The sequence below is a fragment of the Pterocles gutturalis genome, unplaced genomic scaffold (genome assembly GCF_000699245.1).
Source record: "Pterocles gutturalis isolate BGI_N339 unplaced genomic scaffold, ASM69924v1 scaffold12511, whole genome shotgun sequence".
NCBI lineage: Eukaryota > Metazoa > Chordata > Aves > Pterocliformes > Pteroclidae > Pterocles > Pterocles gutturalis.
This window is the reverse complement of record NW_010105580.1, coordinates 1-19,231: the sequence shown is the minus strand read 5'-3', so window position 1 is coordinate 19,231 and position 19,231 is coordinate 1. Positions and strand designations below refer to the sequence as shown.

At 54.0% G+C, this 19,231-nt stretch overlaps 1 protein-coding gene across 1 annotated transcript in view; it reads right to left on the bottom strand.

The window, feature by feature from the left end:
• Positions 1-18,837, bottom strand: part of LTBP2 (latent transforming growth factor beta binding protein 2) — a gene marked incomplete at both ends in the record, with an annotated part of 33,878 nt that extends 15,041 nt beyond the window's left edge. The window contains 9 exons of the mRNA XM_010087451.1: positions 120-245; positions 1,318-1,410; positions 1,820-1,859; positions 3,275-3,297; positions 3,870-4,100; positions 4,925-5,089; positions 5,534-5,656; positions 9,684-9,758; positions 18,705-18,837. Of these exons, the coding sequence (XP_010085753.1) occupies positions 120-245; positions 1,318-1,410; positions 1,820-1,859; positions 3,275-3,297; positions 3,870-4,100; positions 4,925-5,089; positions 5,534-5,656; positions 9,684-9,758; positions 18,705-18,837 (1,009 nt within the window). The remainder of the gene's footprint in view (positions 1-119; positions 246-1,317; positions 1,411-1,819; positions 1,860-3,274; positions 3,298-3,869; positions 4,101-4,924; positions 5,090-5,533; positions 5,657-9,683; positions 9,759-18,704) is intronic.
• Between the last annotated feature and the right edge of the window lie 394 nt (positions 18,838-19,231).

Sequence of the window (19,231 nt, the reverse complement as noted above, 5' to 3'; positions counted from 1 at the left end):
GGGCCGTGAGTGCAGCGGGCAGGCAGGGGCTCGGCAGAGCTGCCAGAAAACCTTCCCCTGGGACCCTGAAGGGCCAAATGGTCCATCAAAGCCCAGCAGGGAGAGACGTGCCAACCTACCGATGCAGCGGAGCTGGCTGGGGTCCAACATGTAGCCAGGGTGGCACAAGCAGCTGTATCCCTCTGGGGTGAGCATGCAAGTGCCAGCTCCACAGGAGAGGGATGAAGAGGCACAGGCACCAACGCCTGGAAGGAGAGAGCACGGGATTGAAGGCAGCACTGATAGGGCGCAGGGAGCCTAATATCTGTCTTGTGTCCCCAGCACCATGCTGGGGAGGCTGCTTTTTCCCCTCTTGAAGAGTGATGATGAGCCTGTTCCTCTACATCTTCAGGTAGCCTGTACACGCAGGGCTGCAGGGAGGACACGGCAGACCCTGCCACCTCCTTTGGTCTGAGCCCAGCTGGGATGTCCTGGTCTCCAACACTGCTAACCTGCACCCCGGCCCCACAAAAGGGTGGTGAGGAAGCCTGCCAGCCCCACACCTTGGAGGAGGGCTGACAGCAGAGCCTGGCACCTGTGAGGGGGCTTCTTTTGGGGTAACAGCAGAGCTCCTCACACCCCATTGCCCTGCTAAGCCAGGCACAGGCAGCAGTCAGGGGGGCAGTGGGGCATCACACACCCCTCAGCACTCAGCTGGCGGGGAAGGGGGGCAGCCCAACCCCAAACAAAAGGCTATCGAGGAAGATGCATTCCTCAGCAAGGTGCCTCTGCCAGGCCTGCTCCCCAAGGTGCTCCAGCCCCCAGCGCAGGGCAGGGGCCCGCGCTCCCAGACACTTAAGCAACCCTGGAACAACAGCGCCCTTGTTCCCGGCGCAGTAAACAAGCTGCCCCGGGAGCCACATGCCTCCCCTTGTGCTCCCACTTCCCGATGAGTCAGCTCACGCCGCAGGGGAACGGGGCCAAAGCCACTGGAACGGGCACGTGATCCCCCTCGCCTGGCAGCCACTGCTGCACCGGGCAAGTGAGCTGCAGGCGGGGAAGGACCCGCAGAGCCAAACACTTTGCTGCCCATACGGGATTGCTCTCGTGCCTCCCCATGCCTGGCTAGCTTTCCCCGTCCGGCAGCCGCTGGAGCCAGCCTGGGACAACACCCCAGCATGGTAGGGCAGGGACTTTTCTTCACAAAGTCAAATGGGGTATGGGAGAAGACGAGCAGGCTGGGGAAAGGAGAGAGCCCCTGGCAGAGCTGAGGGCATAATTTCCCCACAGCACCAGGCAGAGAGAAGATGGAAATCTCCAAGAGCAGTGGACACACACCTGAGCCCTGTGCTGGCTTCTGTGTTGGAGCAGCAGCATCCCAGGTGGCGGTGAGGCCAGGCTGGGGAGGCCCACGCCAGTACTCCTCTTCCTCTGCTGAGGAAGAAGATGAGAAGTGAGGTCCAGCCCACAGTCCCATGCAGAGATGCCCACCCAAGGTTTTCCTGTGCTGGGTGCCCCTGCACCCACAGCCGTGAGAGAGCACATGGGAAGGGGCCACAGGGTGGCTGCAGCAACCTCATCATCTTGTTATTTAACACAGCCTCCTCCACCTCGCTGGAGCCACCACTTCTCCGTACCCCTACAGCCCCACATCAGCCACTACAGTGTGGTGGGTGTCCCCCATGCCACCCCACAGACAGCCCAGCTGGGAGCCTGTCCTGCCCAGCCCTGGGGGTTGCTGTGCATGAGAGGTGGCTCCCAGACTCCCTGCTCTCCTCCCTCTTATCTGCCCCGTCCTCTCCCCACAACCACCCTGCCCTTCCACTGTACGGGTGCTCACCTCTGTGCGTGGCAGGCTCTGTGGTGGCATCAGCAGCGCCCTGATGGACAGAAACATAGCACTGCCTCTATCCACATGCATGTAGCTGGGATGCAGCATCCCTGAGACATTTTCCCACCCACCTCCCGGCTCCTCTTGCTCCCCAAGGCACTGTGCTGGGAGGAGAAGCTGCCATGGCTGGGCGCAGCTCGCAGGGCCACTCTGTCCTGAGCAAGACTCAGCTCCTAGCCATGCTCAAGGGCTACCTGCAGAGGAGCCGTGCCAGCACACCACGTGGGTGAGACCCTGGGCACTGCCATAGGGAAGGTCTCTGCAAGATGGCCAGGAAGAGCAGTCGGACCCAGTAAATCCTGCCACTGTCACTGGTGGCTCTGGAGGGCTGAGAACAACCACTGCTTCAGCCTGCCTCAGAGCACTACCGACTCAAGGGTGCTTGGTTCTCAGTGCTCTTTCTCAGCGTCCCCTCATGGCAAACCCATGTCTGCCAAAGCAGACATTGGAGCACTACCTGGGTCTCCGCTCTAAGGAACTTTCCACAACAGATGAAGAAAACAGGTGGCTGAGCAACACAAGTCCCAGCCTAGCTCTCCTTCAAACTTGGAAGCTTTGGTTCAAATTTTTTCCCTGTTTTGAGATTTCTCACATGTCGCTGGGCACGTCACTTTATGTCTATGAAGCAGTGGCAATGGCAGTGCTGTCCCCTCTCTCAGAGGGGCTGGAAGTATGTTCTGAGGACTGGGCTGCTATAGCAAGGGGGGCACAGAGATGCTCAGGAGAGATATGGCCCAACCTCTACTGACAGCAGGGATCAAGAGACACACATTTTTCAGGCAAGACTCATAATAAACTGAGCCCCAGGACAGGCTGGCAGAGAAACAGTCCTCAGGATGCTCCCATCAGACAGGGTGAATTCACACAGCCAGTGTGGGAGACCCCCACCCCAACTGCTCCAGCGGGGTTACTGCTGCACCCACACCAGCACAAGGAGACCTGCCTGTGAGCTGGGCTTGAACATAACACTGGTCTCCACGAGAGGAGTGCTACTTGAGCTGTCTGCAGTGGTTCCCCTTCCCCTGCTCCCCGCCTGGTCCCGCAGCCAGGCCAGGCTGATAGTAGCCTGGGCTCCTACCCAGCCCCAGCAAATGCCAGCTGGAGTCAACACGGACCATGAACTAGTGCAGCAGAGATCCCAGCTCCGGTTGGTTTGAGCTAATGGCCTCTCAGCAAGGACTTAGTGGGCATGCGGAGCAGTGTCTTCAGCCACAGCAACTCAGACAAGGTGGTAGGGTTCATAAGTTCATAAGCTGTTCTCTCCAGCAGCAGCTCCTTGCTCTCTTCAGTGCTGTCTCTGACCACACTTCACACCTCCCTGTCACCTATTTGTATTACATCCCCCTTCCTGTCTGTCAGGCTGCTGTGGATGCATCCAGATGTAGCAAGACAAACTTTACTCACCTGTGCAGCAAGAGAAACTTCACCTGGAAAGTGAAACAGTGCATAGTTAGCAGGGACAAGGCAGGCAGGCATCCTCCTCAAACCCTGTCTGCCCTAACTTCACCCCACCTCTAAGACACTGCCTCTCAGTCCCTCATGGTCCTTCGCAACAGCTTGTTCCCAAAGCCAACACACTCGGACTCCTCTCCTGTCACTGTGCAGACCCCAGGACCTTCTGCTTATGCAGGTGCTGGCAAAAGCAGTCAGTCACACTCCTCTCCAGCTGGGCTGGACAAAAACCCAAAGATGCAGTGCCAGGGCCGCCATGCAGACCAGAGGTCCTCGTGGATGCAGCCTGGTATGCCAGCACCAACTGCAAAGATGTGGTCGCAGGAGCCTGAAACACTCAACCTCCTCTCCAAAGGCTTGAAGACATGGTGTCTCAGGCCCCAGGAACACTGGTAGGGCTGAAGAACACCTTGCACCTTTCTACACAGTTGTAGAAAGCCCTTATCACCTGGAAGTCCATCCATGGAGGCATGGCAGGACCTAGGAATTTGCCCACCCTTGCTGGGGGCCCAGATGAAGCAGCTTTAAGCAGTAGACCCCACACTACCCTCTCCTGCCAATGTGCCAGGGTGGGGGAATGCCTCCAGGACGCTCCCACGTAGGCTGTCCTGAAGTTGCTGTCTCTTTGCTGCCCAGTCCAACGTCCAGTTGCTATTCTCCCCTTGCTCTTCCAAGCTGAGGGGCAGCTCTTCTGCCTCTGCCTTCCTCATTGACAGGCGGATATCAGAGCTGGAGTAGGTGTACCCATGTCCTGCTGGGCAAATCTCCTTGAAGGCTTCTGTGAAGGAAAATCAAATCAAAGCTTTAGAGGCCAGAGGTTGGAAGAAAGAGAGTGGCGCAGGAATCACAAGTAGAAAAAAATGGCTTACAGCACCCAGACGCGATGGTGGGACAAGTGGAAGGAGTGAAGACGGACAGGTATGTATATGGATGCACATACCAGTTTCTCCCATACTGTAATTTTCTGGAGATTTCTAAAGGTTAAATCTAAGGGTTAAGACACATCTGGGCTGCAGTGGGTGGATGCTTTGAGCAGAAGGAATCTGCTCAGCAGACATGGTGGGTTTCTAACAGGCACTGGCTGGTACTCTCAGACACAAAAAACTGCATCCCTCCCCTGACTCGGTACTCTTAGGAAAGGGATCATGATACAGGAAGGTCCACGCTGAGCAAGGGAGGAGATGAAAACAAACCTCTGGTACCCCAGCACTGAGCACTTTGCACATCACTCAAGATGCTCTGCACAAACCACCTGAAGATTCTTCCCAGCCCTGAGGATTTCTGCACTTTCCACCCTACCCCATGCTGAGACATGCCAAACTCATCCTCACCTGGCTTTCACCCCAGCAGAAGGTGTAAAAAAGACAAAAGGGCTGTCAAGCAAAACCAGGCATAGACATGGCTACTGGTTTCCCATCAGGGACTTCTCTGTCCTCCCAGTATTATCCAGGTCTGCTCCCTGGGTTGCTGTACCCATCTCACAGGCTAGCATTTGTACCACTCAGTTCTGGGTCCTGCAGCCATCTGCGTGGCAGCAAGCTCAGGAAAGCCTAAGCCCCAGTCTAACCAAGGCAGGCAAAGCCAAAGCGGACAACGTCTCACCTGAGCCGGGCATGGGGCACTCCTCGCAGTTCTTCCCCCAGCCCTTGCCAACACGGCTGCAGCAGCAGATCTGCTGGGTGATGTGGTGGGAGAGGGGGAAGGAGCACACGCCTCCAGCTGCAGAGCGGTAACACAGCCCCTGCTCCATCGACACCGCTTTGTCCGCTGAAACACAACGGCAGGATCAGTGACCAAGGTCAAGCTATACACTCTCCAAAAGAGAGAACTGGGGACTCTCAGGCTCTCCCCCTCAGGCTTTTCTTTGCCCATGCCTCCCAGCCTGTCCTGAGGGCTGCCCCATCCTCTCCCCAGAACATCCCAGCCTTTCAGCCATCGAGCCATCCCCCCCAGCAGCACTAGCCCCAAGTGAATACAGCTCCTGTGGGAGCTTTCTCAACCCAGGAGGCTGTGTCCTCTGCTGCTGCACTGCAGGCATGTCTCTCCCCGGTATCCACAGGGGCCATGAGCTTTCCATGGAGAAAAATGATGGTCCGAGGCATGGGGAACCCATCTGGTACACGAGTGCAAGAAGCACGGTGCAGCCTCCATTCAGCTGTGGGGTTCTGCTCAGGCCCCTTCCCAAACTGAGAGGTTCCCTGGAGCACTTACAGATGCAGTGGCTACGGGATGGGTCCAGCATGGTGCCAGGCTTGCAGGTGCAGCGGAAGCTGCCACGAGTGTTCACACACTCGGCATCTTTGCACAGGCCCTGCATCAAGCACTCATTGATATCTGTGGAGAGGAGAGAGCCCAGTAAGATGTGGGGAAGTTGAGGCTGAACTGAACCCCCTAGCAAGGGCCTCCCGTTCAGGTGCCGCGGACCAAGGGAGTCTCAGCCAGGCTGGAGTCCAAGGCAGTCCTCTGCACTGAGCAGCACAGCGGGGACCTCTGCAGTGACAGCAGTCCTACATCTGCGGCACAGAGCTTGCTCGTTGCAGCTGCAGCTATGGCTCGTGAATGACTGCTCTGCTCTGCAGTCTTCATGGAAAACAGATGTGGCTGTTCTGGTGAGCTGCCCTGGCAGGGTCACTCTTATGGCCATCAGGGTCATTGTTTGTAAGCCTGGACTGGCAAGTCCTGTCCTTTCACCTTCACTCATCCCCTGGTCCTGCTCGTCTGGAGCTGTCATCCACAAGGTTCCTTGCTGAGAAACTCAGTGCCAGCATGCAGGGAGGGCACTGACTGATCCCCTCCAGAGGCCAAGGGATGGTGAGCCAGGCTGTGGCTCACTGCTGCAGCGTCTTCTTCTGAGAACAGGTCGAGCAAGCGGAAAGATGTCTCAAGCTCTGCCTCTGCCCCTGACTCAGCATGCAACAACAGATGCAGTCTTCGGGAAAGGAGCTGGGCTCATCCCAGGGAAACACTGTTGGTCTCAACCATTTGGCCTGTAGTAAAGCCTTTCCCACAGCACCATGCTGGAATGTATGAGCTAAGCCAGAAAAGACAGGGACTGGCAAAAGTTGCATAAGTGGGAACTGAGGGCAGCTTTCACAGTGGAGAGTGGAAGCCCTTCTCATCCATTGATCCAGCTTTATATCTTCACTAATGGCCTTGGCCCAGAAAACTATGTATGCTGATGAAATATGGTGTCAGGAGGCACAAACAGTGCAGGAAGACCTGGCGGGGAGCATGCAGCAGGAGGAGTGGGATGAACCTCAGCGCTGGCCCAGGACAAATCACAGGAACATATGCTACAAGCTAAGAGGTGGGAGCGGACAGTGAGAAGAACTTGAGCACACTCACTGCTTACAGGACAGCTGTGAGCTGCCAAGGCCAAGAAATGCCAGCGTGATGCTAGGCAGCATCATGCCAAAGGCTTTCCAAAGACACAGGACAGTCCTAATGTCAGCATACAAGGCCCTGATGAGATCTCAGGTGCCCTGAGAGCACCCAGTGGTGCTCTAGAGACTGCCTCAAGGTGGAAGAGGTGCAGAGGCAGGATGCTGGGACACTCAGAAAAATGTAGATAGAGGAAGAGAGAGAGCAGACAGAGTCAGGAACAGCTTTCCCAGCACTACCTTATTCCTCAGAGCTGAAGCGTCACTGCTTGGTGGAAGTGGGGGTGTCACACAGCCGGCTATCAGCTGGAGTTCAGACTTAACCTCAGAGGTCTTCCCCAGTCCTGTGCTCTTAAACTCCCCCATTCACCCCACCAGCTGCCCCATACATGGTTGAGACACACAGGGACTGTCAAGACCAGGCCATGACGTTCAGTCAGTTGGAAGTACTAGTGGTACAGGGACGTGCAGCAGGCCAGGGAGGAGTAGGAATTGGCTGTGTAATGTAACGGTTTCCTGCTCCATGCCAAGCACAGGACAGAGTTAATGAGAAAAAAAAGTAGCCAGACCCCAAATGTGCTGAGAACCTCACTCAGAGAAGCGCTTGGGCTCTTCAGAGGAGCACTGAGGCTCATCCTTGTCACTCCCTGGCATGGTTGGAGCACAGTGTCATTCCAACACACCAACTGGATGAAGCGTTTGGCCTCCACATAAGCAAAGGGATTGAAGGGATTAGAGTAATGAGAACACAAAACAAACAAGCACCAAAGGCTGGGCTTCATAAGCTTAATTTAAAACAGGGCCACATCCCAGCTTCAGTCCAACCCCCTCTATTCCACTGGCAGCAAAAGACCCCCTGCAGTGGAAATCCCCACAGGGAACAGAAGCAGGCAGGCGCGCTCGGGGCCATGCACTCCTACCCCCTGCAGCATGCCAGGGACGGGGCTGGCCCACAAGAGGCCTCAGGGACCACAAACCGAGATCCTTACGCTGTCTCAGCTGCTTCCTCCCTCCCCACACAAGCCCGCAAGTTCTCCTCAGATATGGCCACGCTGGGTCAGGCAACCTGTGGTGGAAAGGTGCAGGCTGGTTTACCCCGGTGCTTGGTGAGCAGAATGGACCTGAGTCAGCAACAGACACCAAGTGTGTACGGACACCAAGGACAGATGGACACCAAGGACAGATGGACACCAAGGTGCTGGTGTGTGTCCTGTGCAGTGACTCCTGTGCATGCACACCTCCCTACCACTCTCTCCAGGCCCCCCAGCCTGCAGCCTCTAAGACAGTCTTTGCTTCATGCCTAGCAACTCTGTTATCCCTTCCAGGGCCATCCTTCTTGCTGGACCCCGCAGCACTGGGAGCTTCCCTGGCTGGGTCTGCCAGGCACTCTCAACTCAGACTGTTTGCAGCCTTGCTCCTGCTCAATGGGATGTGGGAAGGGGAAGGGGAAGGGGAAAGGGAAGGGGAAGGGAGATCTTGCAGAGATCTCTTGCAGAACCATTTGCTCCTCTGATGAAAGGCACCAGAGACAACCCTTTCTGTCCATACAGAACAGAGGAAGGTGGGCTCCTGCCAGGGCCCTCCTCCAGTTGCCCACCTGTGCTTTGACAACAGCCTCAACAGCCTGCAAAGCGAGAGCTCAGCTACTCTCCTACAGCCAATGGCCTCAGTAACCACTGTCCCTCATCCAGCTCCTTAGCTTCCCTCCTACCTGGGCTGGCAAGAGAAGACCTTGTGCAGCCTCTGCTACAGTCTATCAGTCACATTGCTCACTCTGGACCCTAAGTGACTGTGCTGGACTTCCCGACACACATCCCACTGCAACAGCAGAGGTGGGAAAAGCACCTCAAGGCAGCAGACTGTCTGCACAACAGTACTTCTTCAGCCCAGCTTACAAAGGACAGAGGCACAAATCTCTGGTTTATGGCTTTTTCTGTGCAAAAACATTTTCCTAGCCAACTCCACATTGCCATCTCCCTCTGCTTCTCTGAGCCGCTCCCTGCTCCAGAGGGGACGCAAATCCAGAGCAGGCACTGCAGGTCTCTGCTTGCTGACATGAGTCCCTCCAGCTGCTCTGCTCCTCTGACTCCTATTCCATGTCTCCGGGTAGCTTCTCATACCCGTAGCACTGTCTGTGGCTGCATAAGGGATGAGATCTGAGCACCAAGGAGAATAGAAGCTGTTGCCTTGTTGAAAGTTCTCCCCCAGGACAATGTGGGGAGGTTGAATCATTAATTAAGCAAGCATGGTGGAAAGTCCCAGCTAAAACAGATGAGTCATTGGATTGCCAGCCCTGGGTTTGCATGGCCGGGACCCAGGCTCCCTGCTGCATCTTCGAGATGACACCTCTCAGCTTATCATGAATCATGAGAAGGGAACCATAAAATTCCACTTAAGTCAGTGCACGGAAAAACACAAGTACTGTGGGTCCAAGAGATGCCAAATAAACATGAACTGGAGAGAAAAGCAGAGAGATGGCGCCTTCCTCATATGGAGTTGAGGGATTGCAGGAGTGAGAAATGGATAGACCCCAGCAGTGTGGGATAGGCAGGGCAGCCTGACAGCATGGACAAGCGACACGCTCAGAACAGAAGGACTCACTTTTACAGCACCCTCCCACTTGAAAATGAACAACTGAACAAGCTGACAACAATCCCAAATGACAGTAAGTGTTTTTACACTCGCACGTAGCAGAGCAGCAGCATGGGTCCTTACTGGGTCAGAAGGACTTAGTAGGTGAGTTTTCTTGTGCTGGCCCAACTATGCGCTGACTGTGCTTATCAGATGAGTCATGTAGTCCAGTGTTACCTGGGGTTTTTTTATTCTCGATGAAAGCACAGGGGTTTTTATAAGTCACCCTCTTTGTAGATCTGTACCATGGAGTTAGATTACTGTGTTTCACTTGCGTAAATAATTACAGTTATGACAGTTGATGTGGGAAGAGAAGGGAAGGAAGAGAGAGATGAAAGCAGCATCCTTACCTTGGCAGTGGCTCCGGTTCAGCCTCTTGTATCCCTGGGGACACTCCACCTGCCCATTCTCAATCACAGGGTGTGCTGGGAAGAGAGCAAACAGTGCGGGATGTTGGCAGTAGAGCCAGCCACCAGCGACCTACCTTCTCTCTGCCCTCCTTGCGGAAGAGAGACGGGTCCCTAGGTCTGCCTTGGACAAGCCTGGGATGATTCCCAGGACAGAGGGAAAGGCGGGAGCAGCCACATTTCCCAAGCATTATCTTCTGCCCCTTGGCAAGTGCCAGCCTGGTGACCCAGAGGTGCTGCCTGTGCTTCATATCTATCACCGTGTCACCTTGGCTTCCCCCACGCCAGCTTGGATGGCCAGGCGGCACACGATAAGGGGGACCAGAGTGCAAGGAATGACAGAGGTCCTTCACAAGATGCTGAAATAACAGCCCAGGGCCTGTTTATTACTTTTAGCCATTTTCTACTGCATGTGATTTCCTGCCCTGACCACTCTCATAAAAGAAAATTTCAAATTGCTGTGTAAAATAATTCTGTGGGTTTCAAAATGGCCTAAAACCCATGCAATTACATCTCTCCAATTTTTTAAAAATGTGGCCCATAAATTCCAAGGAGGTCAAATTTAGACACCATATTTTGGAGCAAGGGAAAGGGAATCGGGGAGGTAATGTGTTGGGAAGTGAGTAAGCACAGGGTGGGGTAGGAAGAAGGGTGCTTTGCCTAAGGATGGGATTTTCCCAGGGTGGGGTTTCTTTTTAATTTTCTGGACCATACACTTGGAAACAAGAAGTGTGTGTAACAGCTAAGTGACAGTTCAGCCGTATTCCTACTATGCGAATTCCTCCTGCCTGGCATCCGTACCTCACACCCTGGTGTCATACATTGAAAGCCCCCCATGGCAACAGCCATATCGAGGACCTAGCAGATTCCTAACACATTGCAGCTTTTGAGAACCAGGGACAAATTGAGACCATCCCTGAGGCAGGAGATGGTTGGAAAGAGCCTACAAAGGTTAAGAAAACAAACAACGCACGGAGGGCAGAAAACAGGCATGTACATAACCCTTTGTCCTGGACACTTTTACCCTGTAATGCAATTTAAAGCCATTCTAGGACACTTCTTGAAAGGCAAAAGTTAGAGAGCAACCTCATAGGATAAAGGCGCTTGGGAAATAAAGCACAGGAGAACAACAAGCCATTCACCAGCCTGTACCAGGAAGGAGAATAGAAAGCCTGCTTTCCCCAGGTGTATTAAACAAAGCTACATGGTCTTCTGGATGCAGAGAGATCCTCAGTGGCTGGATGAATGACTAAGATGAAAAATCTACTCACTCCTTTCAACAGTTCAGTCACGAATTGTAAGCAGGAGGTGCCTACAGATATCTGGACGTTAGGGGCGAGGGGGTTTCTGGTGATACTGGGAATCACTGGGTGCATTTCCAACCTTCTGGGAAGGAAAAACAACCTCTGGCTCACAGGCTCCAGGCTCAGCACAGTGGTGGGATTCCATGTCCTCCCACATTGCAGCCTGTGGGCTCAGGACTGCTGACAGGCATTAACTGTGCTTGGAAGCATCTGTCAGCCTCAGCACGATGTGATAACAGACACTCAAATGAAGCAGCATCGTTATGTGTGAGTCCTCCGACAGGGAGCCAAGCATGCCAGAGATCAAACAGTGATGACATGTGTCAGAGCCCCGCTCTCTCTCTGAAAAGCCTTTGCAGAGAAACAGATCCTGCAGCATCCCTCTGCCAGATGCTGCTGAGGAAAGGGCAAAACAGAAAATACCAGTGATGGGGGGTGAGCGTGCAGGTCTCGTGCCACCTCAGCACTCGTACGACTCCAGTCTGCAGAAACCTGCGGCTCGTTACTGCAGCAAATCACTTGTAAGGCTGAGGACAAATGTCTTAATTTTGCAAAGAAACTTGTGTTCCCTGGAAAGAAAAACTGTAATGTAATGTGAGCAGACCTCTCTGTACCAAGGGGAACCAAGACAGTTTCTGAAGTACTGGATGGAGGCTGCTCTCTTTCTGCCAGGACCTGGCCGCAAGGGAAGACAGTGTGTGGCTGCAGAAGGATGTAAGCTATTAACTCTCAGCTTTGTACTTGGTTGCTCAAGCAGAGGACCATTTCCTTCCACAAACTCTGATGTTGCCGAACTACAGCAGAGACAGCCAAAAAACCCTGAAAAACCATCTTAGGACATCTGAGTTTCCTGCAAAGGGCATCAGCATCCATCTCTCTCCCATGCAGCTGGTAGGAGTGGAAGGCCACTCCTCTGGAACCCAGCAAAGAGTAATGCCTGGGAAAAAGCCAAAAAAGCCAAGTGGATGATTGGAGAGAGCAGAAATCTGTCAGCAGCCACAGTCAGAGGGGTTCTAGCCTCCTGTGTCTGTCTGTCTGTCTGTCTGCACTCTCTCCAGGAAGGGGTGCTCCCGGAGCCTCCAGCTGGGGATGGAGCAGCTGAGCTGCATCAATCAGGCAGAGAGATTTCAGGCTTGCTGAGGGTGTGATTTCGGAGCTTCACCTCCTGGGTGCTTCAGCCCCATGGGCGCTGCACCAAAGCGATGTGCTCACCAGGTACCTGCCTACCAGGACTGCCTCTTGGCTCTCCCCATTGCTCCCTCCAGCTTGGCTTCAGCCCACCGCCCAGTGCTGCTTTCTGCAAGATCTGCAGGCACCAGGCATCCCCCGGTGGGGCCAGGCTCTCACAGGGGAGCACGTGTGCAATAAGCTCACAGATCTAGAAGGGAGGAGGTGAGCACCAAGCTGCCACAGCCCAGGACTCCCACCAGCACCTCCGTCCCCAGCTTGAACAATACTCGAGCACAGCAGAATGAGAAGGGAAATGAATGCACAGAAATCAGGCAGAGGGGGTTTGCAGCCTAGCAGGATGATCTTTAAGCAGCCAGGCACGCTTCAGAAGTTGTCCATCACTTCCCAGAAGAGGCTTTAACCAAGGGCCGTGGCTCCCCAAACACTGTCTGAGACTGGATGAAGAAGCTCAGGCTGATGATGAAGTGAAAAGAAACCAGTTCTAGTGGTGGTAGTTGCAAGGGCCTGAGTGAGGCAAGGTTTGTAGAGTAAGATAATATATAGCCTTAGGCCAGCCAATATCACTCTGTTAAAAGGGGAAGAGGCAAGCCTGCGGTCAGATGAGAAGTGAGGAAATGCTTGGCTGCTGAAAGCTAGCCCATTTCTTTCAACTCTTTCCATTTATCGTGCAAAAGGGATTATCTATCTGAGAAGCCTTGCCTTGCTGAACTCCTTTGCCACTTTCAGGACTCACAGATGTTTCTGGAAACTCTGGACCACTCCACAGAAGAACCTGAGCCCTGGCTGGACGCTGGGCATCTTCCGATGCCCACAGTGGGCACAGAGCATGCAGTTGTGAGGGTGACTGTGGTGCCTCTGCTTGCTCTGGGTTCTCTAGTGTGTGGGAGATGAAAGAAGTCAGAGTGCTCAGTTTTGTGGCATTTGGAGTAGTGGGGGGTGGTGGACCCAGTCAAACTTCAGCTTGCTTTAGTGTGAAGCAGAGAAGATCAGCCTCCCCTGCAGAGAGGACCTCAGATGCTGAACTTGCTGGCAGAAAAGCAGAGCAGGTCTGACCCCACAGCAGCCTCCAGAGAAAAAACATATTGAAGATGCCAGATCAAGAAGCAGGCAGGGCTGAGGCTGTGGGGATAAGCTGAATTCCCAGGCAGAATGGACAAGAGGGAAAGGACATGAATCTTTCAGTCCAGATCTGTCACAATCACTCTCTCCTCCGGGTGGTCCATGGCAGGCAGGCTCCCACAAGACTTTCTCCAATGCCCCAACAAAGACTACAGTAGCAGTGGCGAGGAGAGCATGCACCAGTGCTGGTGCGCAATACGGAACTAAGCCCTCTGCCCTACTCACGGTCAATAAAGATCTTCAAGGTGAAAAAGATGCTTTAAGGAAAAAAAAGACTCTGGTAATTACTGTTGGCTTTTGGGGTGATTTCAACAGAGAGAACCTCATTCTGCTCCCACGGTGGCTTCCAGCTGGGACAAGATACCTCTGTACCTAAAAACTCCCACTTTTGCAACACTGTGCTGCTGTGCGCCAAGATCACGATGCTGCACATGAAAGATGGGCAAAACAAGCACTCTGCAGAACAAGGCAGTCCTGAAAATGCTGTGCTTTCCCAGGTATTACTCTCTGTGGTACTGCAACAATCTTGCAGAGGTTTCAGCTTCTTTCTCCACCTCCAGCCCTTCTTTACTGTCTCAGACAGACTCCTTGTGGCACATGGTGTAACAGGGGCAGAACCACCCCTCTCCATAGCCTTCTTCCCAGATTTCCAGGTTTTTTTCCCCTGTATCCTCCCTGATCTGATCACAAGAGCAGACCAGGGGGGTTGATTTTCAAGGGGCCTCCTGTAGCTGTTTCAACGCCTGCAGGCACCATGCAGGGGAGTGTGCGGCTTGCAGAGCCGCTCAGTGTTTCTGGTGACGACTGCTCCATGGGTGAGCTGCCACCCCTCTCGCAGTGGGAGGTCTGTTTGGGGAGTGCTGCAGATGCCAAACCAGACATTACAAGATCCAACTTTCCAGTGAAATTCAGACTTTTCTCTAGGACAAAAAACTTGAAAAAACATGGGGAGTGGGAATAAAAACAAAACAATAGCCTTCAAAGACTTGTTTCTTAATGCAGTTAAAACCCATAGGCAGGAGGAGAGAAAGCAGCCCAGGAAGATCTGCAGTGAGCACAGCCAGTGGGTGTGCAGCCCAGCCCACGCTCGGGCTGACTGCAGCCTGAAGTAAGGGACAGTGGGCAGTGAAAACCCAAGACCTGGAAGATGTAGGTCTACTGCTGCAGCCAGAAAGTCCCTCAAACTCTCACAGAAAGGTGGTGAGACTTGTAGCTCCTGCACAGTAGAGGAGAGGGTGTCCAACACCAGTATGGGCTTCACTTGAGTGCTGCTGGTCACAGAGCTGTGTGGTCTCAGGGACAGGGAGGAGTTGGAAGAGGAGGGCTGTGACCTGCTCTGGGCAGAGCGCCTCGCCTTGCCTTCAGACAAAAATCTCTCTGCTACCAGCTTCTTTTAGCCGCGCATGCCTGAGGAGGGCCAAGGCTTCAGGGAAACCAGTGTCCAAATCCACACCCTCCCTGGGGTCTGTGTCGACCTGCAGCTGGGGTCTTGTTAGTTTTAGTTTCCACAGAATATGTCTTGACCTTGTTCCAGCATCTTCTTCTCCACAGACCACTGTATACCCCAGAATAGTATATGGTCTGGCAGGTAAGCAGGAGTAGCTCTGCCCAGCAGTGTGCCTGCTACTAGTCCCACATCCTGAGCTTGCCTTAGGACAGGACATTGCTTCAGTGCAGCTTCCTCACCAGCACTGCTCAAATACCCTGACAGTCCTTCAGCTTCCTCCCAGCCATGTCTCTACTTCAGCTGCTTCCTCAGCCTCTGATTCCCTTTTCCCACTATCAGTCTTTTCCGAGTTTTACTTTCCAGCTCCCATATCCTCCTACCTCTCTGTTTTAGCCTTTCAGTGTGTGCTCCAGCACCTCCTCCGAGTACTAGAGACCCAGGAGGGTTATTGGATGTCTCCATCTGATTTATCCTATCTTGCAAGGCAGCACATTTCATCCAGCCATCTCCAGCTGGAGCTGAAGGACTGCAGCTGCATGACAGCATGCAAGCATCCTGCCACTCTCCAGGGCCCTGCCTCTGGCTCATCTCTTTATTTCATGGGTTGGGTGACAGCCTTTAGCTCCCAAAAGCTCATGGAGCAACCTGTCAACTCTCCCCCTTTTTCCAGGGCTGTCTCTGACATATCCTGGGGATCTCATCTTCAGCTCTCACTTACATAAGCAACAGCAAACTCCCAGTGACTTCTGCTATAGCTTGCTTGAATACCCATCTCTGTGCCTACTTCTCTAAAGGGGCCTAAAAATATACACCTTCCCAGCAGCAAACCAGACAGCCAGAACTCCAAGCAGAGCCTAAGGAAACCTCCGAGACTAATGTAACACCCACTACAGAGAGATCTGGCCAGGTCAGCCCCACTCCCATCTTAATTCTGAACTCGGCTTTTAACGTAAGTCTCCTTAGGATGCAGACAAAGCATTCAAGTGCCTTGCCTTTTCTAATGCTGAGCAAAACACAAAAAATAGTGTGGATTGGTCATGGCAGGTTCACTCGGACAGATGTCTGCCTCCGATTCTTCTTCTTCTCTGATGTCTTTCCGCACACAAACATGTAGCAAACATGAAAGCTGCAGTCGACAGAGACATCCGGACGTATCCAGACTCTACTAACAATCAGCGTCTCGGGCAGACAGTCAATCCAAACAAGTTCTCCATTTGTCTAGCTCTTGCCTGGCTGCACTTCTGTACATTTGTAAGTGTTTACACTGAACTAGCTTCTGCCATTTCTGTCTCTGGTTGCCGGAATTAAATTCCCAGAGCTGTCAAGTCTGCTCTGGTGCATGCCTCCCCGGGACACACGAGCGCAAGAAGTTCTCTCCAAAGACTACAGTGCCAAGAAGAAAGCTGGAAACATCCACTGGACATGTTATCTCTGTGCACAAGACACCGAGTCATTGAACTACAGCCCAGTGACTTTGAGTGAGCACAACACAGGCCAGCAAGACAAGGAGACAGAAGGGATGTGAGTGTAGGATGTGGTCTACAGGCAGGAACGATATGGCATGATGCCTTCACACTGGACAGGCACAGACCTGGGAGTCATGGCAGAGGAGGCATGGGGTGATGAGAGGTCACAATACTCAACGGCTCCGTTAGAGCAATAAGACCATGGAAAAAGGACTGTTTCCAGGGTTCCACTCTGGGGTGAGATCTCTTGTGTGCGAAGACAGCACACAAGAGAAGCATGCCAGCCACCTGGGCTTCTCACTTCGGCCAGGCTCTCTTAGGCTGCCTCCATCGAGTGTCTGCCTTACAGCTCCCTTCACTTGCACTGTGTGGTCTCCTGCATGTGGGGCTGGTTACAGGGCAGTCAATCAGAGGTAGCCAAAGGAGGAAGATACTTGCACACGATTAAAGGGGATGAAAACGGCCCCTTCCACTAGACTGAATTCCTGCCAAAATCAACAAGAGCCTTTTGGTCTCTGAGGGGGAACTTTATCGTCCAAAGACAGAGGGAATGGGAATGGGATTTTCTTGTGGCACAGGAAGAGAGAAGACCCACAGGGATACATTTTTCATAACCCCATGGAATTAATCTGAAAAAAAGTCAGACAAGCATCTGTTCACTCAATGAAGACCAGCAGTGACAACCTCCCTTGAGTTTCAGCTGCTGCTGGAACACAGGGCATGTGCTGAGCTGTGGAAGTGGGACCTGCTGGCAGCTAGGAGGCATTTCTTAAGTGCATTTGCTCTACTGGCTGGCTGGCTGCAAGGAGCACATGGGGGTATTTTGTGCCTGTTTTCATGTCTTGTAAGCCTGTGATTAGAGGTGCATTTTGAAGCCTGAAGATCTAAGTCCAGCAGAGCAATCACTGCTGCAGCTCTGGCTGCTGAGCGCTACGTAGCATCCCAGCACAGAGAAAAAGAAAGGAGGTGCTGAGATTTTGTAGCTATCTGCAGCATAACTGAAGTGTTAAACGGCCCCCCTTCTTCCTAATGGGGGGATCACAGAGAGACAGGGTGAGAAACAGGGAGACTGCTGTCAAATGGGGAGGAGAAAGTTGTAACCGGGGATGTGAAGGTCAGAGACAAAGAGGAGTGGGCTGAGGCCTGTGTGGGGCATTTCCTTGTTTGCGCTGAACCTGGAGACCCCATGGTCACCTCCATACCGCATGTGCCCAAAGCTCCTTTGGGGCTGGCACACGGATGAGGGCAGGCAAGCAGCAGCGTGGCCCAGGGCCACAGCAGAGCTGTGCAGAGTGGGAAAATGACAGCAATCAGAGCTCCCCAGATCTGTGCTGGCTTCCAGGATGCTGACGGCCTCGTCTGTGATTGTGAGGAATTTGGCTCCAGGCAGCTCTACCCCTGGCTGAGGAGGAACGGAATCAAGGGAGGATGAGATGCAAACAGCACTTGGGAGCATGCGTGCAAGCGAGAGAGACAAGCTCTGGGCAGAGCTAGAAGGCACCAACACCACACCTGCATAAAACCTGCTGCCTTGGAGACCTCTGCTCTCCTTAGGAGTTAAAGGCTCCCAGACCACTGGGTCTGTTTAATTTAGTCATATATAGTGAAGGCATGTGAACGAGCAGTCAGGCAGTGACAAAAGAGGACAGGCAGGCAGAGGAGAGGTGAGCAGCTCCCTGTCTGCACTGCATGGGATGTTTGCACCTTGCCCTACACCAGACTGGGTCAGCACCAGCTGCCAGAGCTGCTGTACCCACGGGGCTGCCTCTCCCAGCAGAGAGCCACAGTCTCTCCACCACGACATGGGACAGTGACTGTGGTGCAAGGGGCTGTGCCCATTACAGAACGCTCCAAGCAAAGTGGCCGAGGAATTCCCGTCTCCTGCTGGATCAGGTCATCCAGCTCCCGAGCGCAGCAGAAACGGAGCTGGACGCCAGTGCCCCTGGAATGGACTCCAGGTGCACTCCTGCCAATTGTTTGATGTAGTGTTATTTCCAGAGCCCCTGCCAAGCCCGTGTCAGGCCCAGAGCGAGCCCGTAACTCTATAGGGCCAAGTCTGCAGCCTCCTCCACCGATCTAGGACTGCACCTCCTATAAACCACGACCGCTCTTTTCCCATTTCTGCCTCTGAGTGGGGCTGGCACAGCCCAGCAGGACCCGCCAGCCACACTGCGGTTTTGCAGGGGCAGTTTGGGGAGGAACCACTGATCCCAGGGCAACACCCAAACAAGAGTGCTTCTCCCCGGTACACAGGCTGGGGCAGCAGCCAGCATGGCCCCGTGCACCGCTTCAGACACACTGCCCATCCCTGAGGGCCTTGGGCAAAGGAGAGCCACATGTCAGGGGACCTGTGGCCCATGTGTGGCAGCCCAACCATTTTTGCTTGCCAAGGGTGCGAGCCATCCCTTGCTCCATCCCCAGTGGCGGCAGCACTCACCTGGCCGGCGGGGACAGGCCAGGCACCGGTCCGCACCCCAGAAGAGCCCCACGCTGCCGCAGCAGTCCTCCAGCCTGGTCAGCCCTGGCAGGGGGTTGGTGCACTGCGGAGAGAGGACCAGAGGATTAGGCTTCTGCGGGACAGGGAGGGGACACGTGCCCAGCTCCTGGGGCCAGCTGGCATAGTGGCAGCAGAGCCAGCATGTGGGACGCCGGTTTGGGGCCAGAGGCTGGCACGGCCCTCCTGGCACAGTTCCCCACCGGGACACAGCAGGACCGGGGATGCGGTTTAAGACAGTAAACAGTCGTGCAGACAGAAAAACACAAGACTCTTTCGACTGCACCCCTTGGACGGGTGGGTGACATGAAACGGAGGAGATGAACCAGAGATGATATCACCTGGCAAAGGCCCCAGACCAGCCCCGTGCCGGGATGATTAGCTGGTGAAATGGGTGCATCACTCCAGCCCGGCAGGGAGTTTGCGGTCAGGCACTTTCCTCTGCTTAATGAGTCTCTCTTTCCTGCCCC